Raw genomic sequence first — 17,921 nt, 5'->3', positions numbered from 1 at the left:
TCCAGGGTAATTGCTTTACAAGTTGCGCCGACGAACGTTTAGGACATTACACGAAACGTGTTTCGCCGGCTGCGTTACGAGGTAACGGTTCAGCGAGACTCGCTCGATGGAAAATCGGTTCGATGCTCTCCTCCTCCTCCTCCTCGTCGTTGAATACGATCGTTGATCCATCCAAAGAATACTATACCATCGTGCTTGCTATATTTTCCTGCGGTTTTCCGTCGATCTCTTTTATACTGTATTACGTTTCGCTCGAATTCGAGAGAGCATCGATGAAATTTCACTCGACGGAAATGGGAAATGGACAGCGGACCACGAGATTTCGCGTGCATACAGCCTGATCGACCTCGGTCACGGCTCGCCAAACCTACGCTTCAAGCTGCTTTTAGGAACCATTAACGCTTCTTTATGGTTCCTGGTTGATGTTTCGTTACGAGTTATTTTGTGGGTTTTTCAGGAACGTTTTACCGAACTGACATGCCTGAAGAGATTTGCAAATACCATGATGCTAGTCTATATTTATGGAAAAAAGAATTCAGAATTTTTTAGGTACACTGGTGGAATTAATTCTGAACATTTTGAATAAAAAATATTCTTTATTTCATATTTATGCAGATAATGTATATTCTGTATTCTAAATATATATACTTAATATTTTCACATGATTTGGTTTGTGATTGTTTTAAAATTTTAATTTAAAAAAATCTAAACTGTATTGTTATTTTTGTTTTTCCGCCTGGCAACACGAAACGTCGCATGGTGTGAAATTGCCAATCACAGGATGAAAGGATATTCAATGAAATATTAATTTATTTTCTACCTCCTTTGATGTATTGAAATTGTAATTTTTATTGTATATTAAAAGTATGGCTGTAAATGGTCTTTTTACTGATTTTTTTATATAAGCGATGGCCTAAAATTAGAAAACATTGATTAGAATATAAAATATAAATGAAATAATTTAAATAAACGTGAAATTTAAGTGTCCAGAAATAGTTCCACTAATGTAGATAGTAAATCACTAAACAGAGTGAAAAATTACAAATTCTTTATTTTCTCATCGAATACATCTTGATTTTTTTTTTTATTATTATGTTACAGTGGTTAGTGGTCGCAAATTTTGCCTACTGTCAGGATACCTCAGAAATCGATCATCCAATTTTAAGTCGCTTAGGCCTGAAAAACTGAGTTATAGATTTACCAGGATCTCCTTCGAACGCATATGTGAAGGTTCATCGTCCCGAAAGGATAAAATATTTCGTCTGGCCAGATCGGAGCGCACAGTCGTCGCGTGTTCGCATTGCATCCTGCTCGTCGTTTCATTGTTCTTTCGCGGAGGCGTGTATCGCACGTTGCACATCGTGGAAAGAGGACAAAGGCGTATCGCGGTTTTACGTGGGACGATTATCATTCGTGGATCGTCGAGCGAGCGGTGCGCGCCAGACAATTTTGCAAATTGTCGCCGCGGAGACGTAGCTTGAATTCGTTTCTTTCCTTTTTACCTTTTTTTATACCTTTCTCCTCTTCGTAGCCATTTGTTTCCCCGCAAGACGTGCGCACCGTTTCGATAAACCGTGTTTTAAGGGAGGTGTTAAGTCGGAAGAGAGGATTGTTAAGCCCTCAAATCGTAGTATAAAAAATTGAAACGACTACTTAGCTCACTAAATGGCAAAGCGAAATACTCTACGATTTTCCATTCAATGGTTATCAGAGAAAAGCGTGCCTTATCTAACCCTGTCGGCTCGTACAGAGAATTCATAATGGGGAAACCTAAAGGAAACACCGTGCTATAGTGAGAAAATCGTGTTTCCTTTGACCCGAGCCCCGAAAACGTGTATACCGTGACCCGTGGAAACTGTTTCAGTACTTAGAAAATATCCCACGAGCGTGTAGGACTAGTATAGCGCACCAGGGACCTCTCCAAGTATACACTCTCCGACTTCCTGCGAACTCGCTCACACGTGACACGCATACCTCAACGTTACAATGCGCATTTCCTTTTTCATTATTATAATTGCCAACATTTTCTCTCTCTCTCTCTCTCTGTGCTTTTTCTAATCGAAAGTTGGCCGATATATTATGCGCGATCATTTACCGTTGCAAGAACGGTAAAAATCGAAGCGGTAGCGCGGAGAAATTAGACGAGGCGTGTAACTCGTGAATCGGCTTTCCGTTTCTACGAGTTACAACGCGGCCAAATCAGTGATCAAAGTCAGTCTAGCGTACCATCTTCGTCGCGATACGAAGGTAAAATAATTTACCGGCGAGCGTGAAGATTTACCATGCTTCTATCCTTCACACTACATTGTTTTCGATGATTAATAAGATATGCGCATCGCGTTATAACATCGTGGAAGACTGCAACCCGTTATTCCGTGGTCGCCGGAACGTTAGAAACGCGGAGATAGACGTCGATTCGTGTATAAAATTTGAATATCATTTTTTTCCACGGCTCCTGGCGGAAGTTTAACGCGACGACCGGCGAATAGAGTAAATTCTGCGGTGCGTAAAACGTTTCGTGTAACGCCGTTATCACGCATGAAAAGCTTCCACGTTTTTCAAGCTTCGAAATCGTCCAGTACTCTGTAACGATCAACTTTGTCCATCGTGAAAAGCTCTTTGAGTTTATGTTATTGCCGAACGTCGCGCGGAAAAACATGTTAGCTTTTGCAGGAACAACGACGCCTGTGCGTGCGTATAGATCCTTTATTTTCTTTTTTCTATTCAAACACGCTTGGAAAAGTTACAACCCTGACACCGATAACATCACCATTCCCATCCCGTGAACGATCAATCTTTCTAATCTAATTTACCCTCGTGACAGAAGAGACACTCCTATAACAAAGATCCCAAACACAGCCGAAAGCCGAAAGTATCAAAAGTCTCGCCAGGGAAAGCCTATTTCTAAATTAATTCAATCCCTGATCGTTCTTTTTTTTTCCCCTCAGGAGGCGAATCGATCGATCGTGAGGACGAAAGAAGAGTCGATCAACGAAGGTAGCTAGGACCTGGTGAAGAAATAAAAAGAAAGGAAAGGTTGAAAGCGAAGGAGGGTCGAAAGGTTGAGCGACCTACGAAGAAGAGAAAGAGGACGTGGCGGAAGCACGTTCGTTGGAGGAGGAAGAGGAAGATAAGGAAGAAGGAGAGGGTGGAGGAAAGAAAAAGAGAGATGAGCCTGGCGGGTGACTCGCAAAGTGTGGTGGTCGGTTGTTCGACGAAAGGCAGATAGCGCCATTAGTTGTTGCTGGGCCGAAGAACATCGAGCCGATGCGTGCTACGGCCCTGACCGTCGACGAAGAAGGGGAAGAGGAGGAGGAGGAGGAGGAGGCGGATAAGGGTAGCATAGGGCACAACGGGGTCCAAAGGGCCGCGATGTACCCCTTGAAGCTGACCAAACCTCATCCCCGACTCGGAACTAGCCTGATTTTCTTCGCGGTATTCAATTTTCTTTTAATCGCAGCCATCGCCTCGCCTCTTCATCCCGCGCCACCTCATGCAGGTGAGTTTAATTAATATTTTATGAAATTTCATTTCACCCATCCCAACAGAGGTGAGTCACGTTCGATTCCAAACGTTTGCGTCGGATTCACCCACCCTATTCCAGTGGCAACCCTTAATTTTTCACTCCATTTAACCCACCATTCGACGCCTTTCGAGCCGAAGGAAAGGCTGTCACGAGATTTCAATTTCCTACCCCTTTTTTCACTGTTTTCACGGTTGTCTTGCGAATGTAATTAACGCGTTGGTTTTTAAACGTAAGTAGGACACAGTCGCTTACATCTGGCCCTACTGAAAGAACTGTTTACTAAGGTTGCTCTTTGAGTAGATTCAGCTTGCAAGAAATTCCATGAAAGAAATTCCGCAGATACGACGAGAGGTTTTATACGCTCGCAATTCTACCGTGATTCAGTCGTGTTTTTTTGCAGGCAACGGTGAACGTTGCTGTTTAACGCGTTGATTGCCACAGTAGAAACGCTGGCAGTACGGTACATTGTAAGGATAATTATTTAGGCCATCGTTTAACGCGATGCAATGTATATATCAATATCTAAAATTACTAATTTTTTTCTAACACCATCAATAAATTGAAAAAGCTCATTTACAGCTCATTACATTTTACCGACAACCACTTGGTAAAAATTGTTAGGTCTCTCGAGGTCTTTGTTACGCCTTTGTAAATATAAAGGGTACCCACCTGTTTATACTAAATAAATAAATTACACGACTAATTATTAACAATACCAAAGCGAGCAATTGCAAATTGCAATTTGGTTTCGGGTCGATGCGAGAGCATACCAGATAAGGCTCCATTGCATACGCCATGGGCTACGATAGAAAATCCGATACAAAGTATCCGTTCGAGGGTGGTCGTGTTCTAACCCGCCGCGGGCCGAGGCATCGATAACGAGCCACGATAATTAGATTATTGGCCACTGTTGCGTAAGCTACAAGCCTCGTGAAGTGGTAGAAGAACGCCACGAGGTGACGTTAAACTTCATTCTTCCAGGGATTTACAGTGGGTGATCAAATTATTAGAACCATGGTATGAAAAATGGGTTTTTCGTGTTTGTGTAGAAATAGAGCCACAATTTTCAAGTTTTTACGGATAAATTTCCGAATGGCCCTCTCAAAATTGAGAACTCAGGTTCGGTATATAATCTAAATTGACTACAAGAAACCGATTAAAGTTGGTTTCATAGTTGGATGTCTTACCGTTTTTGAGATATCGTGGTAAGAAATTTTTGTACAATTTTGGGACTACGTATGCGCTATTCGATACTGAGCATGCGCTATTCAATACTGAGCATGCGCTATTCGATACTGAGCATGCGCTATTCGATAACCTAACCTTACCACGAGATCTCGAAAACGGTAAGACATCCAGCTCTGAAACCAACTTTAATCGGTTTCTTGTAGTCAATTTAGAACGAACCTGAGATCTCAATTTTCGGGGGCCATTCGGAAACAGCCGTTTTTATAATGTGTAATTTTTAATCAATAACTCTCCACTATTAATATACAAAAAAATACTATATGTTTCCACAAATCTTCGATGGAGTTGAGGTCCAGAGAATTTTCACTTTTTTCAACTGTGTATCATAACTTTACAATCATGTTTAACTCGGTTTTCATTTAAGAATTAATGATTTTTATGTAAAATCATCAATTTATGTAAGTGGCTCTAATTTGTAGATGAATCTTTATAAAGTATAAATGATCTATGAGAGAATGTTCGATTTGAAACGTGTCGCGTTCAAAAAGCTGTCCCGTTCCATCGGAATAAGTATCGCGAAATCGTAGTGGTATCCTTGTGGCGGTGAAAGTCCTGGCCCATGATCCGCTCAGCTCCGAATTTTGCAAGATCCTTAGAATCGCTTACAATAGTTTCTCTTTTGTCGTTCGGATCTGTTAAAAGGCCGCGAATCGAGAGGAACTTCGGAGGTTCGCGTGAAACGTGTCATATTATTCGAGTACTATTCTCGGTGGATGAGTAGTTTTCTACCTTCGACCGATTCAAGGATATGTAACGCAGACGATTCGAATAAATAAATTGAAAGATAGCGACTTTTTTGGTCGTATGAAATAATCGCAATTGGTGATTACGTAGCGGCGATGATCGAATGCTGGCATGGTAAATGCAGCCATTCCTAGTCGAACGCATGGTACTGGAAGTAAAGGTTCCCCGTTTCTTTTCTACCTGCCAGCTAATGGAACGGTGTTTCCGTGATTGTGTTTCAGGTATCACACATGCCTCGTACATCGGTTATTATGAGGTAGCCTCTTATGATACCGCAGCCTTGAGACAACATCGTAACCGGATGCGTCGCGATCTATCCGACGTGGTCGACAATCAACCTCTGCTGCTGCACCTGAAAGCACTGGACAGGTAAGTTTATTTATTTATTTATTTATATGTTAATAAAGGGGATTAATCCTTTTGATACAAAATTGAACAAAAATAATTTTAAAACAAAAATCTTCGTGCCTATAAGATAATACTTGGTGGCAGCGTCACACAGAAATCTGGTATAACAGCAATAAATTAAGCAGAACATAGTTATTCGGAAACATAAGCAATGCTAACGCAAGGTACTCTTCATGGCATCTCTTACAAGGGACATTACCCAATCGACATTGAGTATGATATAGAACTCAAAAAAATATTTGACACGTATTTTTTTTTATCGGCAATCGTCCATGCTGAAGGGGTGAAAACAGCCCTCAAAGTTGGGGTTGCAAAACATATTTTCTTGAATATCTCAGGAACTATTAGGTGTAGGCGAAAAATTCAAAATGGAATTTGTGTGTTTTTGAACAGCAAATATTTCTATGTAGCCACCTTTTTGATAAATTTATTTGTTTAAAAAATATATTGAAAAATAATCTATTTTTGTCATTTTTTTCACCCCTTCACCATGGACGATTGCCGATAAAAAAAAATACGTGTCAAATATTTTTTTTTAGTTCTATATCATACTCAAAGGGCATCAAAATCGGCGCCTTTCGATTGGGTAATGTCCCTTGTTAGGGCAAAAGTGGATCTTGAGAAGTTATCACAATAATTTTCTTCTTCTTCCAAAGGAGAAGATTTTGATCGTTCGTGAAACTTTCAACGATCCTATTCGTCGCACTTTCGCCTATCGATCGGTTAGGTCAATAGGCATAGATCCAATTAAGGTCAAGTTCGTGTAGATTCTATGGAATTGTGTGTAACGTATGCGAGTGTGTTACACGTGGACGTAACGGCAAAGGGTGTAGATACGCGTTAGTAGATTAACAGAGTTAGCTGTGGATACTTGGCGCTATATCAAGCCGGGAAACAAAGCTATCCTGACATTTGAAAGCGATACGACCGCGTAGATAATACAATTCCCTCTCTCTGTTTCCACGAAATTACGTTATATTTGCTTTCCAGTATTTCCCTTAAATGAAATTAATTACACGACCGGACGATATAAATGTTCCACGTGCAAAGCGAACGGCGACGACTGGTTCAACAATTTATAATTGCTGTTTCCGTTTAGAAGGAAAAGCGAATATAACTCGTGAACTTTCGTACCTTCGACGAAATATCAGCGAGCAATTAAATATTCAATTATCGAACAATCGCACTCCATTTACGTTGGATTCGCATTAAACTTTTTCAATCGACGAAATTTTTAATTGCTTTCTATCTCGGATAAAAAGGAATTCGTTAAACTTCAAATGAAACTTTTTGTATTTTTTATTTCGTCGCTGCCCGATCGAAACGGAAACAAGCTTTTATAAAAACGTGACCTAACGTTACTAGACTAATGAACCGATGGATCGACGCTTCGATCGAAGGGTTTGCGGTTGTTTGTCATGGTTTCGAATCGATCAATCCGGCCGCTAAGTCGACCACGTTACTCCACGATTCGAGACAGCTAATTAATAGCATTTCGTATCTTCGATTAATTCCAATAGCATTCGTAAGAAGCGATTACATATATTCTATTCTATGCGAAATTGAAATGAAAATTCGAAGCGAACCTTACCTGTCGTGAATTCGATCCGTTTTCGGGCCCCACCCAACCTGGTCGACACCTTTCTAAGTATCGATGTGTGCACAAGTTTCGCATAACGCGCGTGCCAGAGATTCATCGTGTCAACCACGACGATGTTCGCTATCGTTCGCAACAGTTATGACATTATTGCGGAAGAGAATAAAAACTGAAACAATTAGCTCGTTTACACCAATGAATAATCATTTGTGCTCGTACCTGTCCGAGCGTATATCAACTATCAAATTCTTTGAAAAATAAAGAAGAAAAGTACCGAAGCGCGTAACGAACAACGGTGTACAGGTACGTCGGAAAAATTCGCGTTAGCGAATTCTCATAGCGAAAATCGCGCTGCTGTGCGGTCGACGGAAGAGAAGCAGAACGTTCGTCTCTTTATGTAAATCGGTCGAATTCACGGCAGGCAATAAAATGTAAAGCAGAGAGCGTGGAGAGGATGGGATGGCACTCCACCCTCTTCGATGTCGTACCAAGCGTACCTCCTCTTTTTCTTTCTCCCTCGCCCACCAAACGCCCCCCCGTTCGGTGTTTCCAGCCTGCTGCACCTGGTACAAACTGGCAAGATAATAGCGTGGGAGAAGGAAAAAGAACTCCCGGTACGTGCAGCGTCGCGACGCGACGCGTCCTCTTTGTGTATCGGGCGAACCGACGCGATTTAACTTACCGCTCGCAAACGATCTACGAGACAGTTTATTGGTGTGTTTCCCTCTACCTTTGTCACGACGGGACCGGACTTCCTTTTCCAGGGACGATCCCGTTCGGATATTTCCATGGCTCTTTACTGCCTGTACGTGGGCAACGGGCTCGTACCCGGGCATAATTCTCTCCTACATCTCTACGCGTTGTTTAGCAACTTGCCCCCGGCCCCTTTACCACTACCAACGCTTCAGAGCCCGTTTCTTTACGGACACGTTCGTGAAACTGACTTCTTCTTTTCTCTGATGCTTGATCACGCATAGTGAATGTATCTTGTTATATTAATTTTTTCTTTTGCATAAAAGTGTTATGTAAAAGAAATAAAAAGACTTCTCAGACAGCGAGTATTCAAAGGTTTCCTTACGAATCTCATAACCGAAAGAATTTCAAAGGTACAAAGAACGAAGACCACGGGGGGATGAGTGGAAAACAAGGTTCACGGTTATCGCAATGGCCCCGGTATCGAGTTAGGAAAATAATTGCACCAGATGCGACGGCGAGTGCTCGAGGCACGAGGATCCACGACTAATTGTTGCTCTTCCGTTAATACCTTGCGTAATGCCCCGGCTCGTTCCGTGGCTCGTTTCTTTATGCTAATGCCTCGTATTAAATTCTTTCCGCGGGACAAAGGAGAAGAAGGATCCTCTCGGTGCCTCCTTTTGTTGGCTTCGTGTTGAACACTGGAAAATTTCCACCGAAATCTGTTCCCCGGCTAGAGAAAATTGACGCTATACTCGTTAAGAGGGGGCGAAACGATCGACGCCTCTAATACAATGTAGGTAATCGAATAATTAAAAATATCGAAAGAGAATCTTCGATGAACCGCTGGTTGGCATAAAGGGGTTAGGCCACTGTAGAATTTTGAAAAAATCGAATTTCTTTTTTGATTAAAAGGTGCCTTAATGCTGCAGAATATTTTGACTTGAATCACTATACAAAAATTAATTTTTAAAGTTTATTAGTTGTAAAATAAAGGCACGTTTGCTGAATTAAAAAAAAAATTCCCAAAATATGTCTATTTTTTCTTGCTCTAGAGTGGCCTAACCCCTTAAAAGTATTGAACGTGATTCGAAATCTAGCATCCGTTCCCTTTGTCTTCGCGGCCTCTTTCTCGCTCCACCAATTCGATACGCGAGCGGGAATAATTGAAAGTAGAGTGAAGCTGGAATATTTTGTTCGGCTACGCGGATTCGCATAATCCCCGGCTCGTTCGCGAATTTAATTAAACCTAATCCATTTACCCTCGAATCCGGGATTACGCGGTCGCGCACACGCCGCATTCCATACGCAATCCACGGCTAAAGCAAAGCAAAGCAAAGCAAATCGCGTCGAAAGCCAAAGCAAATCCGTGTGTTTCAATGTCACACACCGGCCGCGTTTGAATCCTTTCACGTTTCTAAATTTAATATACCTCATCCGAGAATCATCGCAGCGACGACGATGTTGATTCGTCTACCTGTTCTTCTCAGTCGTTTGCTTGGTTCCGTCCTTCAGCTTAACACTGGCTGACCCCTTTCGCTCTTCCCCAAAAGGAAAACACTTTGGGAAGCCCGAGTGAACCACGGTCAACGTCATCGTCGAGGAATCGCTGAATCACGAGTAACCGGACAGATCTCACGATTCTATCCTGTTCAATGACACCAGATTCGAGCTCGATTACTTGTTACCAACGATCCGACACTCGACACTCTAGCTGTCCATCAAACAATTCAATTACCGAGGAACTCGTAATGCTTTGGTAGTTATTTAAAGGTGGACATTTTCGAGGATGTCATGGTTCGATGGTTTTGATACAACGGGAAATAAAGTGATACCGAGTATCAACACCGATGACCCATAACCCATATTCCGTAACCCATAACCTATCAGTTATCGATTTCAAAGCGTGTAATAATAATCTCGAATCCGAGGTGGAAAAAAGGAAGCCGATAATCCGATATCACGCGGAGAGAATCGACGATAGGGATCAGTAAGAAACGCAACGATGAAACTTCGCTCTCAAGTTCATAGCATTTATGCAAATTCCGTTTGATCCTCTTTCGACCAACGGAATCGAGCCTTTCCACGGGAAGATTGGTTTACCGGTTTCGATTGGTTTTCCGTACAGATTCACCGGTGAAGAACGCGGCAACAGAATGAATCATGATCGAGGAAACCTTTTAAAACGCCACAGCTGGTTAACCTTGCGTTTCTTCGGCTTATTGTACTTTGATGAACGACTTAATTGTCGTCGATCGTCAGGGGTCGATGGTAACGAGTAACGATTAGTCGTTAATTAATTCAGGTATTCGATCCTGTCGGTTTCCCAACATTGCGAATAGAATTTTACCATATCAATAATCCACGTTATCCTTTCAGACAATGGACGCTTCGCTTAATTCGAGACAAGAGCTTGTTCAGCAACGATGCAACGTTCGAGAGCACCACAGGACCCATCGACTTCGATCCATCGCATTCCTACATGGGCACTGTGTTAGGTGAGTTTCTTTTTCATCTACATTTCCTCTTACCCGAACGTTTGATCTCTCGACAACATCGAAAAAGAATTGAATCCTCTCGTAGCTTTCAGAATTTTCTAGCAACATTTACACACGCGTCCTATATAAAACGTATCTCGATACGAACGCAACAGCCGTGCAGGAAATCGGTACGTCATGGAATGCTGGAAATCCTGTTGTAGGATTTATTCTGAAAATCAAAAATCGCGGATTTTTAAATTCAAAAGTCGACCGTGCTTTGTTATCTTTTTTTTTTTTTATTATTATTTTCTTTTACTTCTCGATACGCGATACCGTCGAACAATTCAAAGGGCCATTGGCTACGAAATCGTACACAGGAAGTTTATGGCGTGTAACTTTGGAAATATTCAATTTCAAACGGTCGCGTGTTTTCGATGCCGATCAAAGCATCGGATATTTTCGAGTTTGGAATTTCAAGCTCTGACAAAACGAACCCGGAACGATGCATGCGTCAAAATAGTCGGGTAAAAGCGTTCGCTGGAACGATGAAGGATACACGATAATCCAGGACGAGGCAGGAATTTGTACTTTTTTTTTTTTTCCTCTCCATACGCTATTCGGCGGTTGACGTCCTTCGATAGGAGTAATCCTTGCTTCGATCCTGAACATCCAAGCCGGAATCTCATTTCGATCGTCGTCCTCGCAGTTGCGATCGTTTGGAAAGCAGCCAAATGCTCTATTGAAGGTGTACCAGCAAAAGGTCTCGACCTGACTGCCATGAACGATCAACACATCGATTCCAGGCATTATCTCTTTTGTGCATGGCTCAATGCAACTTGACTTTACCGACAACCAGCTATTTTATATTAAGAACATTGATCGACAGTTTGCTTAGTTATTTCGCGGTTGCTTTGAATAATACTAGATCGGTATAAATAGTTTATTCAGACGTTTAACAATCGACAAGTTTAAACGATCTAACAAGCACCATACTAGTCGAATTTGTAGAGGATCGTTTTCAAACAATCGCAACTGAATTGTTTCTGAGACGCGAGCGAACTAGGAACTTCCGCTTTAACCGAAGGAGAGTACACCTTTCATAATTCCATTCTCTCTCCACAGATATGCAAAGTTTCCTCGTAATCACGTCGCTAACATTCAAAGCGCAATTGTTAGCCAAAGTATGCTTGCGTTCAAACTTTGCCGATCCGTGCGGAATAAGTCACGAAAATTTATTCCCACTTCTAACGAGACGAGAGTTTCTATATAGACCAGCTATCGAATACAAATGTCCGCGTATCACCCAGGTTCCCGTCGATCCTCGTTGGTTAAACGATGCATTTCATTAACAAGCTCGTTCACCGATCGCGAAACAATGTAACAAGCAGGCAAACACAACTCGGGACAAATAATGGTTGACCGCAAAAGCTTTGAAGGCTCGCGAGCAAAATTATAATCGACACCCTGCCATAGAACTATGCAGATGAGCTTGCCGATGGATCCGTAATTAGAAGGCACGCTGCAAATGAAACAATCAGATATGTGTGGATACATTTTGATAATTATACCTTGACTGTACATCGAAGATATATACGAACCTTGTCACGGGTTCAAATTATGTTTACCAATTTTTGATTAATCAGCTGATCGATAAATTAACTTACTCATTTGCTTACTCCATCCTTCATAGCTTTTGCCCCATGAAAAATCTGATTAAAAAAAAGATTGATACCGTATAAACCAGGCCTGGTCAACACACGTGCGGCCCGCCGGGCGATTTTTTATGATTATTATGAATTTTATTCAATAATAGATAAATTTCTCGAAATATGCTAATGAAATAAAGAAACTTATAACTGCATTTGACAGTCGTTTCTCAGAATTAGCAAAATATGATAAAATATTTGAAATTTTTCATCCCTGTTTCATGTTGACGCGAACAGTGTTCCTGAAAATCTGCAAATGGAGTTAATTGAGTTACAGTGCAACAATGAAATGAAGCGTCTACATTAAAAATGAATTTTTATAATACTTATATTACATTCGAGAGATATTCCAACTTAAAATATTTTACACGAGTTGTAAGTGCTTTTGGATCCACATATGTTTGTGACACATTTTTTTCGAAGATGAAATTTACGTGCTTCATTAACTGATGCCAATTTCGAACGTAAATATAGATTTACAAAAATTAAGTGAAAGAAAGGATAAAGAATAGGATATTTTTTACCTAAAATACGGCTCGCTGTAACGTTACGCGTCATCAAAGTGGCCCGTGAAACCATTTCGTTTGGCCAGGCCTGGTATAAACGATGAAATGAACTTGGGCTAAAACGTAGATCGATAAAAACAGTTTGTCATCCTACTGAGTAATGTGCGCTGCGATACTCGTAATTGCTCGAACGATGCAACGATTAAATTAACTTGACTTTTCGACCGGTTGATGTATGTGTACGTACTGTGCAACTGTGCAACGATGCGGCATAACGCGTATCACTGGTAATCCGATTACCGATTAAACTTGCCTAATTGACGGTGTACCCGTGTGTAATTGCCCCGGCCGGAAACGGCCGATTGGCGTGCACCGATAATGGAGAATTCCGCTTGATGCGTGGCCAGTCGCTTAGAAAATTCCGCTCGAGGCGATCTTTGAAAGAGGCTACCTCTTTAGGCTGAACGAAGTGCCCTGAGATAACACACTGCACTTTTACCCTCGTAGATCAATTCGTAGCTACGTTAGATAGTAGACTCGGCTGATATTGGATACTGAATATTACCCGTGCAGATATCGGTTGTCCGGGCATATCTACCGAAAACAGGGTAGGTTGTTTTAAAAAGTGAGAGAAAAAAAAATGGTAGTGGACGAACGCGTGAAAGCAGCGGGTGCACCGATGATTCAAATCAATGCGCCGTCGATTGGGCGTAATTCGATTGTTAATCAATAAAACAAGCTCGTTGGGCATATTTTCTCTGTATCTGTCTGGTGACGACGGCGTTTGTTGCGCGTATTGTTCGCGATTCCGTTCGCGGACCGTCCCGCTAACTGTTCACCGACTAAATTGGATTTTTCCACTAACGAGCGCCAGAGCTTTTCTCCGTAAAAGCGGCCGGTTGGCTCCGTGAAAGCTCCTCTGCTTGCACACACCCCTAAAACCTTTTCGCTCACCCTCTTTGCTTTCTTCCGTTTCCTCTTTCTCTCGCTTGAACCCTCCCCCCCAGTTCACGTTGCTCAGTCCTTGCACCACCTGATCGGACTCTGCTCTTCCTATTTTTTTTTTTTTTTTTTTAATCCTTTTTGGTCTGTTTTATTCTTCTCTGCCTATATTCCGTAGCCTTCGAATATTCTCTCTCTCTTTTTTTTTCTCCGATCCTCTTCCCGGCTTCTCTCGGAGGCTGAATGAAATGAAATTAGACCGGATTCCAATAATTCGTATTTCGCCTCGAAATAGAATATTTCCTGCTCTGTTAATTGGAGGAGAAAGGAGGAGTTGATTATTCTTTTGCCGGGCAGTTTATGAAGGATACCGAGGACAGAGAGGACGTCGGACGGTTTAATTAAAAGCACGGTTCTGTAATAATGAATTTTCGTTGAGCTTAATCGGAGAACACTATTGATCCTGTCTGAATTTCTTACAGGAGTGAATGTTCGAATGGACGTGACCTAAATATCTTCGTTACCTACCTAGTAATTGCGTTAATTTAACGTGGATACCGTGAACGAACAAATGATTAAAGGATAATTTATGAAAAATTTAGAGTTATCAGAGACAGGAATCTATTTCGATCGCAAAGTAACAAAGAACTTTTCAATTTTCGTGACTTTTCAATTCTCTGTGGTAGCGATCCATAGCGAAAAGATTAAATTAACTGGCTCTTTGGGATTCGGTCTGGCCGCGGAATATAATATTGAATAGCAAGGGTGAAGAGAGCCGAGAGAAAGATTCCCTTCCGTCGGCCTCTTTTCGAATGAAACCGAATTAACCGGACTCTTCCTCGTCGACTGAGTTACTCGGCCCGGCCGCCGCCGACTGGAATATTGCGTTGAAGCCTGGCCCCGGAGAAATGGGTCAATTACGCTTGGGAAGAGTTTGCAGCTGATTTTAACGCGGCTCAACCTAGCCAAGCGATACGCTCTGGATTTGCAGCATTCAACACTCTCCGTTGCGAATTTTCAGGCAAATTGAATCGTTTCGATGTCCTTTTCAACTGGAAAATACTTTACGGTCTCGAAGACTTTAACACGTTGAACCCCATGGGGGTCATCGGTGACCGGCTCTGCAATTTACACACGCCTGAATAATTAAAAGAAAACAATAGAAAAACATTATTTTAAGTAATATTGCTATGGTACAAATAATGTGAAATGGTAAAATTTGAAATTTGAAAATTAATTATTACTATTCTTCATACGTCCCAAAAAATGCTCAATTTCCCTGTGGCATTCAACGTGTTAAACAATCTAATATGTAGAAAAAATTACATATACAATTTACTTACATCCTAACATCGGCACGACCTTAGACCCCTGATGAAACTATCTAGAAATGCTAATGAAACGCTGGGAATATTTTCTAAGGATGCCCGATTCTACTAGTTATCCTTGAAACAGTTCCCTCGCTGCATCCTGCGAACGTTCTATTCTTTTCGTCCCTATTCTCTCGCCGATTATACGCCGTTGCACAACATTATCGTCTATCTTGCAATTTTGAAGCAACGCTCGCCTGGCTACCTTCGAATTTGTACTTTCAATTCCAAAGGAAACGTAACGTTTTTGGGACGGAAAACTTCTCTCAAACGAATCGTTAACGATAGCTCCACTTTCAGATCCAGGTGCGTTCAGTTACGAAATTAAATAACTGCTAAAAGCATTGAGTATCTCGTTGAAAAAAGTTTCTTTTCAAGTGCTCGTAACGTTGCACTCTATTCGCGATCGTCGAAGGAGCGATAAATTGGCTTACGCGTGGTTGTTAACAAATTTTCGATAAACTTTCCACGCAGGAAGAACGGTCCTCTAAATCTCAACGAATACTGGGGTTAAACGAATCTCTTAATATTTGTTAGCCGGTTACGTATTCCTTGGGTGTTTTTCGAGGATACCGGTCACATCCTCTTCCGTCCCGTTTTTCCTCCGCCAACCTCCTCGCGCTAATCGCATTAGTGAAACGTGATTTCTTCAGGAACGCTTGGAAATAATTTCACGCCAGACAGGATTTTTAACGGTGACCCTACAGGGAAGAGGCATTCATTCTTTTCCTCCTCTTTTCACGAAAATTGAAAGAGAAAACGTAACGCAGATCTCCGACGTGCGGCTAACTTTAACTCGTTCCTTACCGTATACCTCATTTGGGGAATTTATCTACTTACGAGAGAAGGTTTTTTTTTATTGTTACACCGGAATATCAAAAATTTTCCTTGCTTTTCCTAGTCCTCCTACCCTTAATTAAAAATGAGAAGTTTTGGGGACTCGTTTTGGATTTAACTTGGATAGGAGAGATAAAAGTTTGTAAAAAAGTCGAGTGAAATTTTCGAAAAATTGTTTATTTATTTATTCATTACTAAACGGGATTAACCCTTTGGTACAAAATTTAACAGAAATAATTTGAGAACCTTCGTGTATACGAGATACAACAATTGTATTAACTTCTTAGCCTTTATTCATATTTTTAAAAAAATATCGTACTTTTATTATTTGAAAAATGTTTCGGTCGCTGGGTTCGAGCAGTAACGAAAAGGGTTAATCTGGTGCGTGAAATTGGATCGAATTAACCCGGATGGCCTGCCATCGACCGCGAAAACAAAAGCCAGCTCGGGAAATTCGATGGGGGACTCGTTGATTTTCTTCTCGTTCCCTGGGGTACTATTGTGCTCCTTTGTTTTCGTCATTTTCCAACTACGATAAAAGGAAAGTTTCGAACACCATGGATTCTCGATGCTTCAGAAGTTTACCTGGAAATTCATGAATGATCCACGCTACAGCTGACACATCAGTCAATATGTTAAATGAATTAACGTTCCTATCTATCATGTAACTCCTCTTCTCGGACGCTCTGCAGAGTATCTATGATACACGTTGTTTTTCATAACTTGCACTCGTAATAAGTTGTAGAATATAAGGCTGAATAATTGAATTGCGAAGACTTCCAGAGGATTCTTAAGACTTCTTACGTACCTTAAGTCTGTCGAAGGTGAATTTACTTGACTTCTCGATAGATTGAAATTCTAACTATCACCAGGCTATTGCTTTCCACGAAATCTTCTACAATTTCGTTTCTTTTTAATACCTCTTTTTCTCGTTAAGTGTTTTTAAATCGCGTGTCCATGATCAGTCTGTTATTTTTCACGGAAACGTTTGAACGAACGGTATCGAGCGTATGCAAATCGACCGGTTGAATCCAGACAGCCAGGGAAACTCGGAAAATTTCACGAATCATTTCGTCCCCGATATACCTGTCGTATTTTCACTTCGAAAATGGATTTTCAAGCGAACGAAAGTGGGGGGGGGGGGGGGGGGGGGGGGAAATAGAAACAACGAGCAGGAAAATTTGTCCAGATGTATCGTGAGATAACGAGGGCACGTACCTTTCTTTTCTCGCTTGATTGCCACCGTTCGAGGGAGAAATTTTCGATTCTCTCTTAAATGGTAATTTCATTGGTCCCGTAGCTGTGCATCAGGAGGAGATCGTTTGAGCCGGAGAACCCTTTGTTCAATCGTTTCCTTTGTTCGAGGGTATCGATTAGCGCGAGGGGTGAATTTACTCATCGAGGGATTTAAAACACTTAATTGCAGGGAAAAAAGACTTTCGATAATTCGTTTGTTCGTTTCTCGTTCGTTCTGCCAAGCTCTCGTTTAATTCCCTCCTGGATACCCGATGATTTGATGATAAAATCAACCCTTTACAATGCAAGATCTTTTTTTATTACAATTTATGATACATTTTTAGATATCTATTTAGTAAGATATTAGCCATCGAAATGGTAGCATATCCCCTTGGGAATTCCTCGATTTTTCGACCTAGTTTTCCACGAAATCGAGAGAACGATGCGTCCGGAAATTATGAAATCGTCGAAACGATGTAATTCCCTCGCAAGACGACAGCTATGACGGAAATGGATACCCTCTACCCTTCTTTCGTCTCTGACCGATCGGTCGTACGCTTTGTCTTCTTCTCGCCATCGTTACTTCAACGACGAGACAATTTTCGATTCGAGAGTTTGCTTCGGAAAT

General features: G+C 41.4%; 1 protein-coding gene across 3 annotated transcripts in view; it reads left to right on the top strand.

The window, feature by feature from the left end:
- LOC117603982 (disintegrin and metalloproteinase domain-containing protein 10) overlaps positions 1–17,921 on the top strand; it is a 31,386-nt gene that overhangs the window by 3,154 nt on the left and 10,311 nt on the right. For all 3 annotated transcript variants that reach the window (XM_034323627.2, XM_034323626.2, XM_076690976.1), the window contains 3 exons: positions 2,949–3,499; positions 5,740–5,887; positions 10,596–10,714. In XM_034323627.2, coding sequence (XP_034179518.1) covers positions 3,268–3,499; positions 5,740–5,887; positions 10,596–10,714 — 499 coding nt within the window. In that variant the 5' untranslated portion in view covers positions 2,949–3,267. The remainder of the gene's footprint in view (positions 1–2,948; positions 3,500–5,739; positions 5,888–10,595; positions 10,715–17,921) is intronic.

Source organism: Osmia lignaria, chromosome 11 (genome assembly GCF_051020975.1).
Source record: "Osmia lignaria lignaria isolate PbOS001 chromosome 11, iyOsmLign1, whole genome shotgun sequence".
Classification (NCBI taxonomy): Eukaryota; Metazoa; Arthropoda; class Insecta; order Hymenoptera; family Megachilidae; genus Osmia; species Osmia lignaria.
This window is presented reverse-complemented; position numbering and strand designations above follow the sequence as displayed.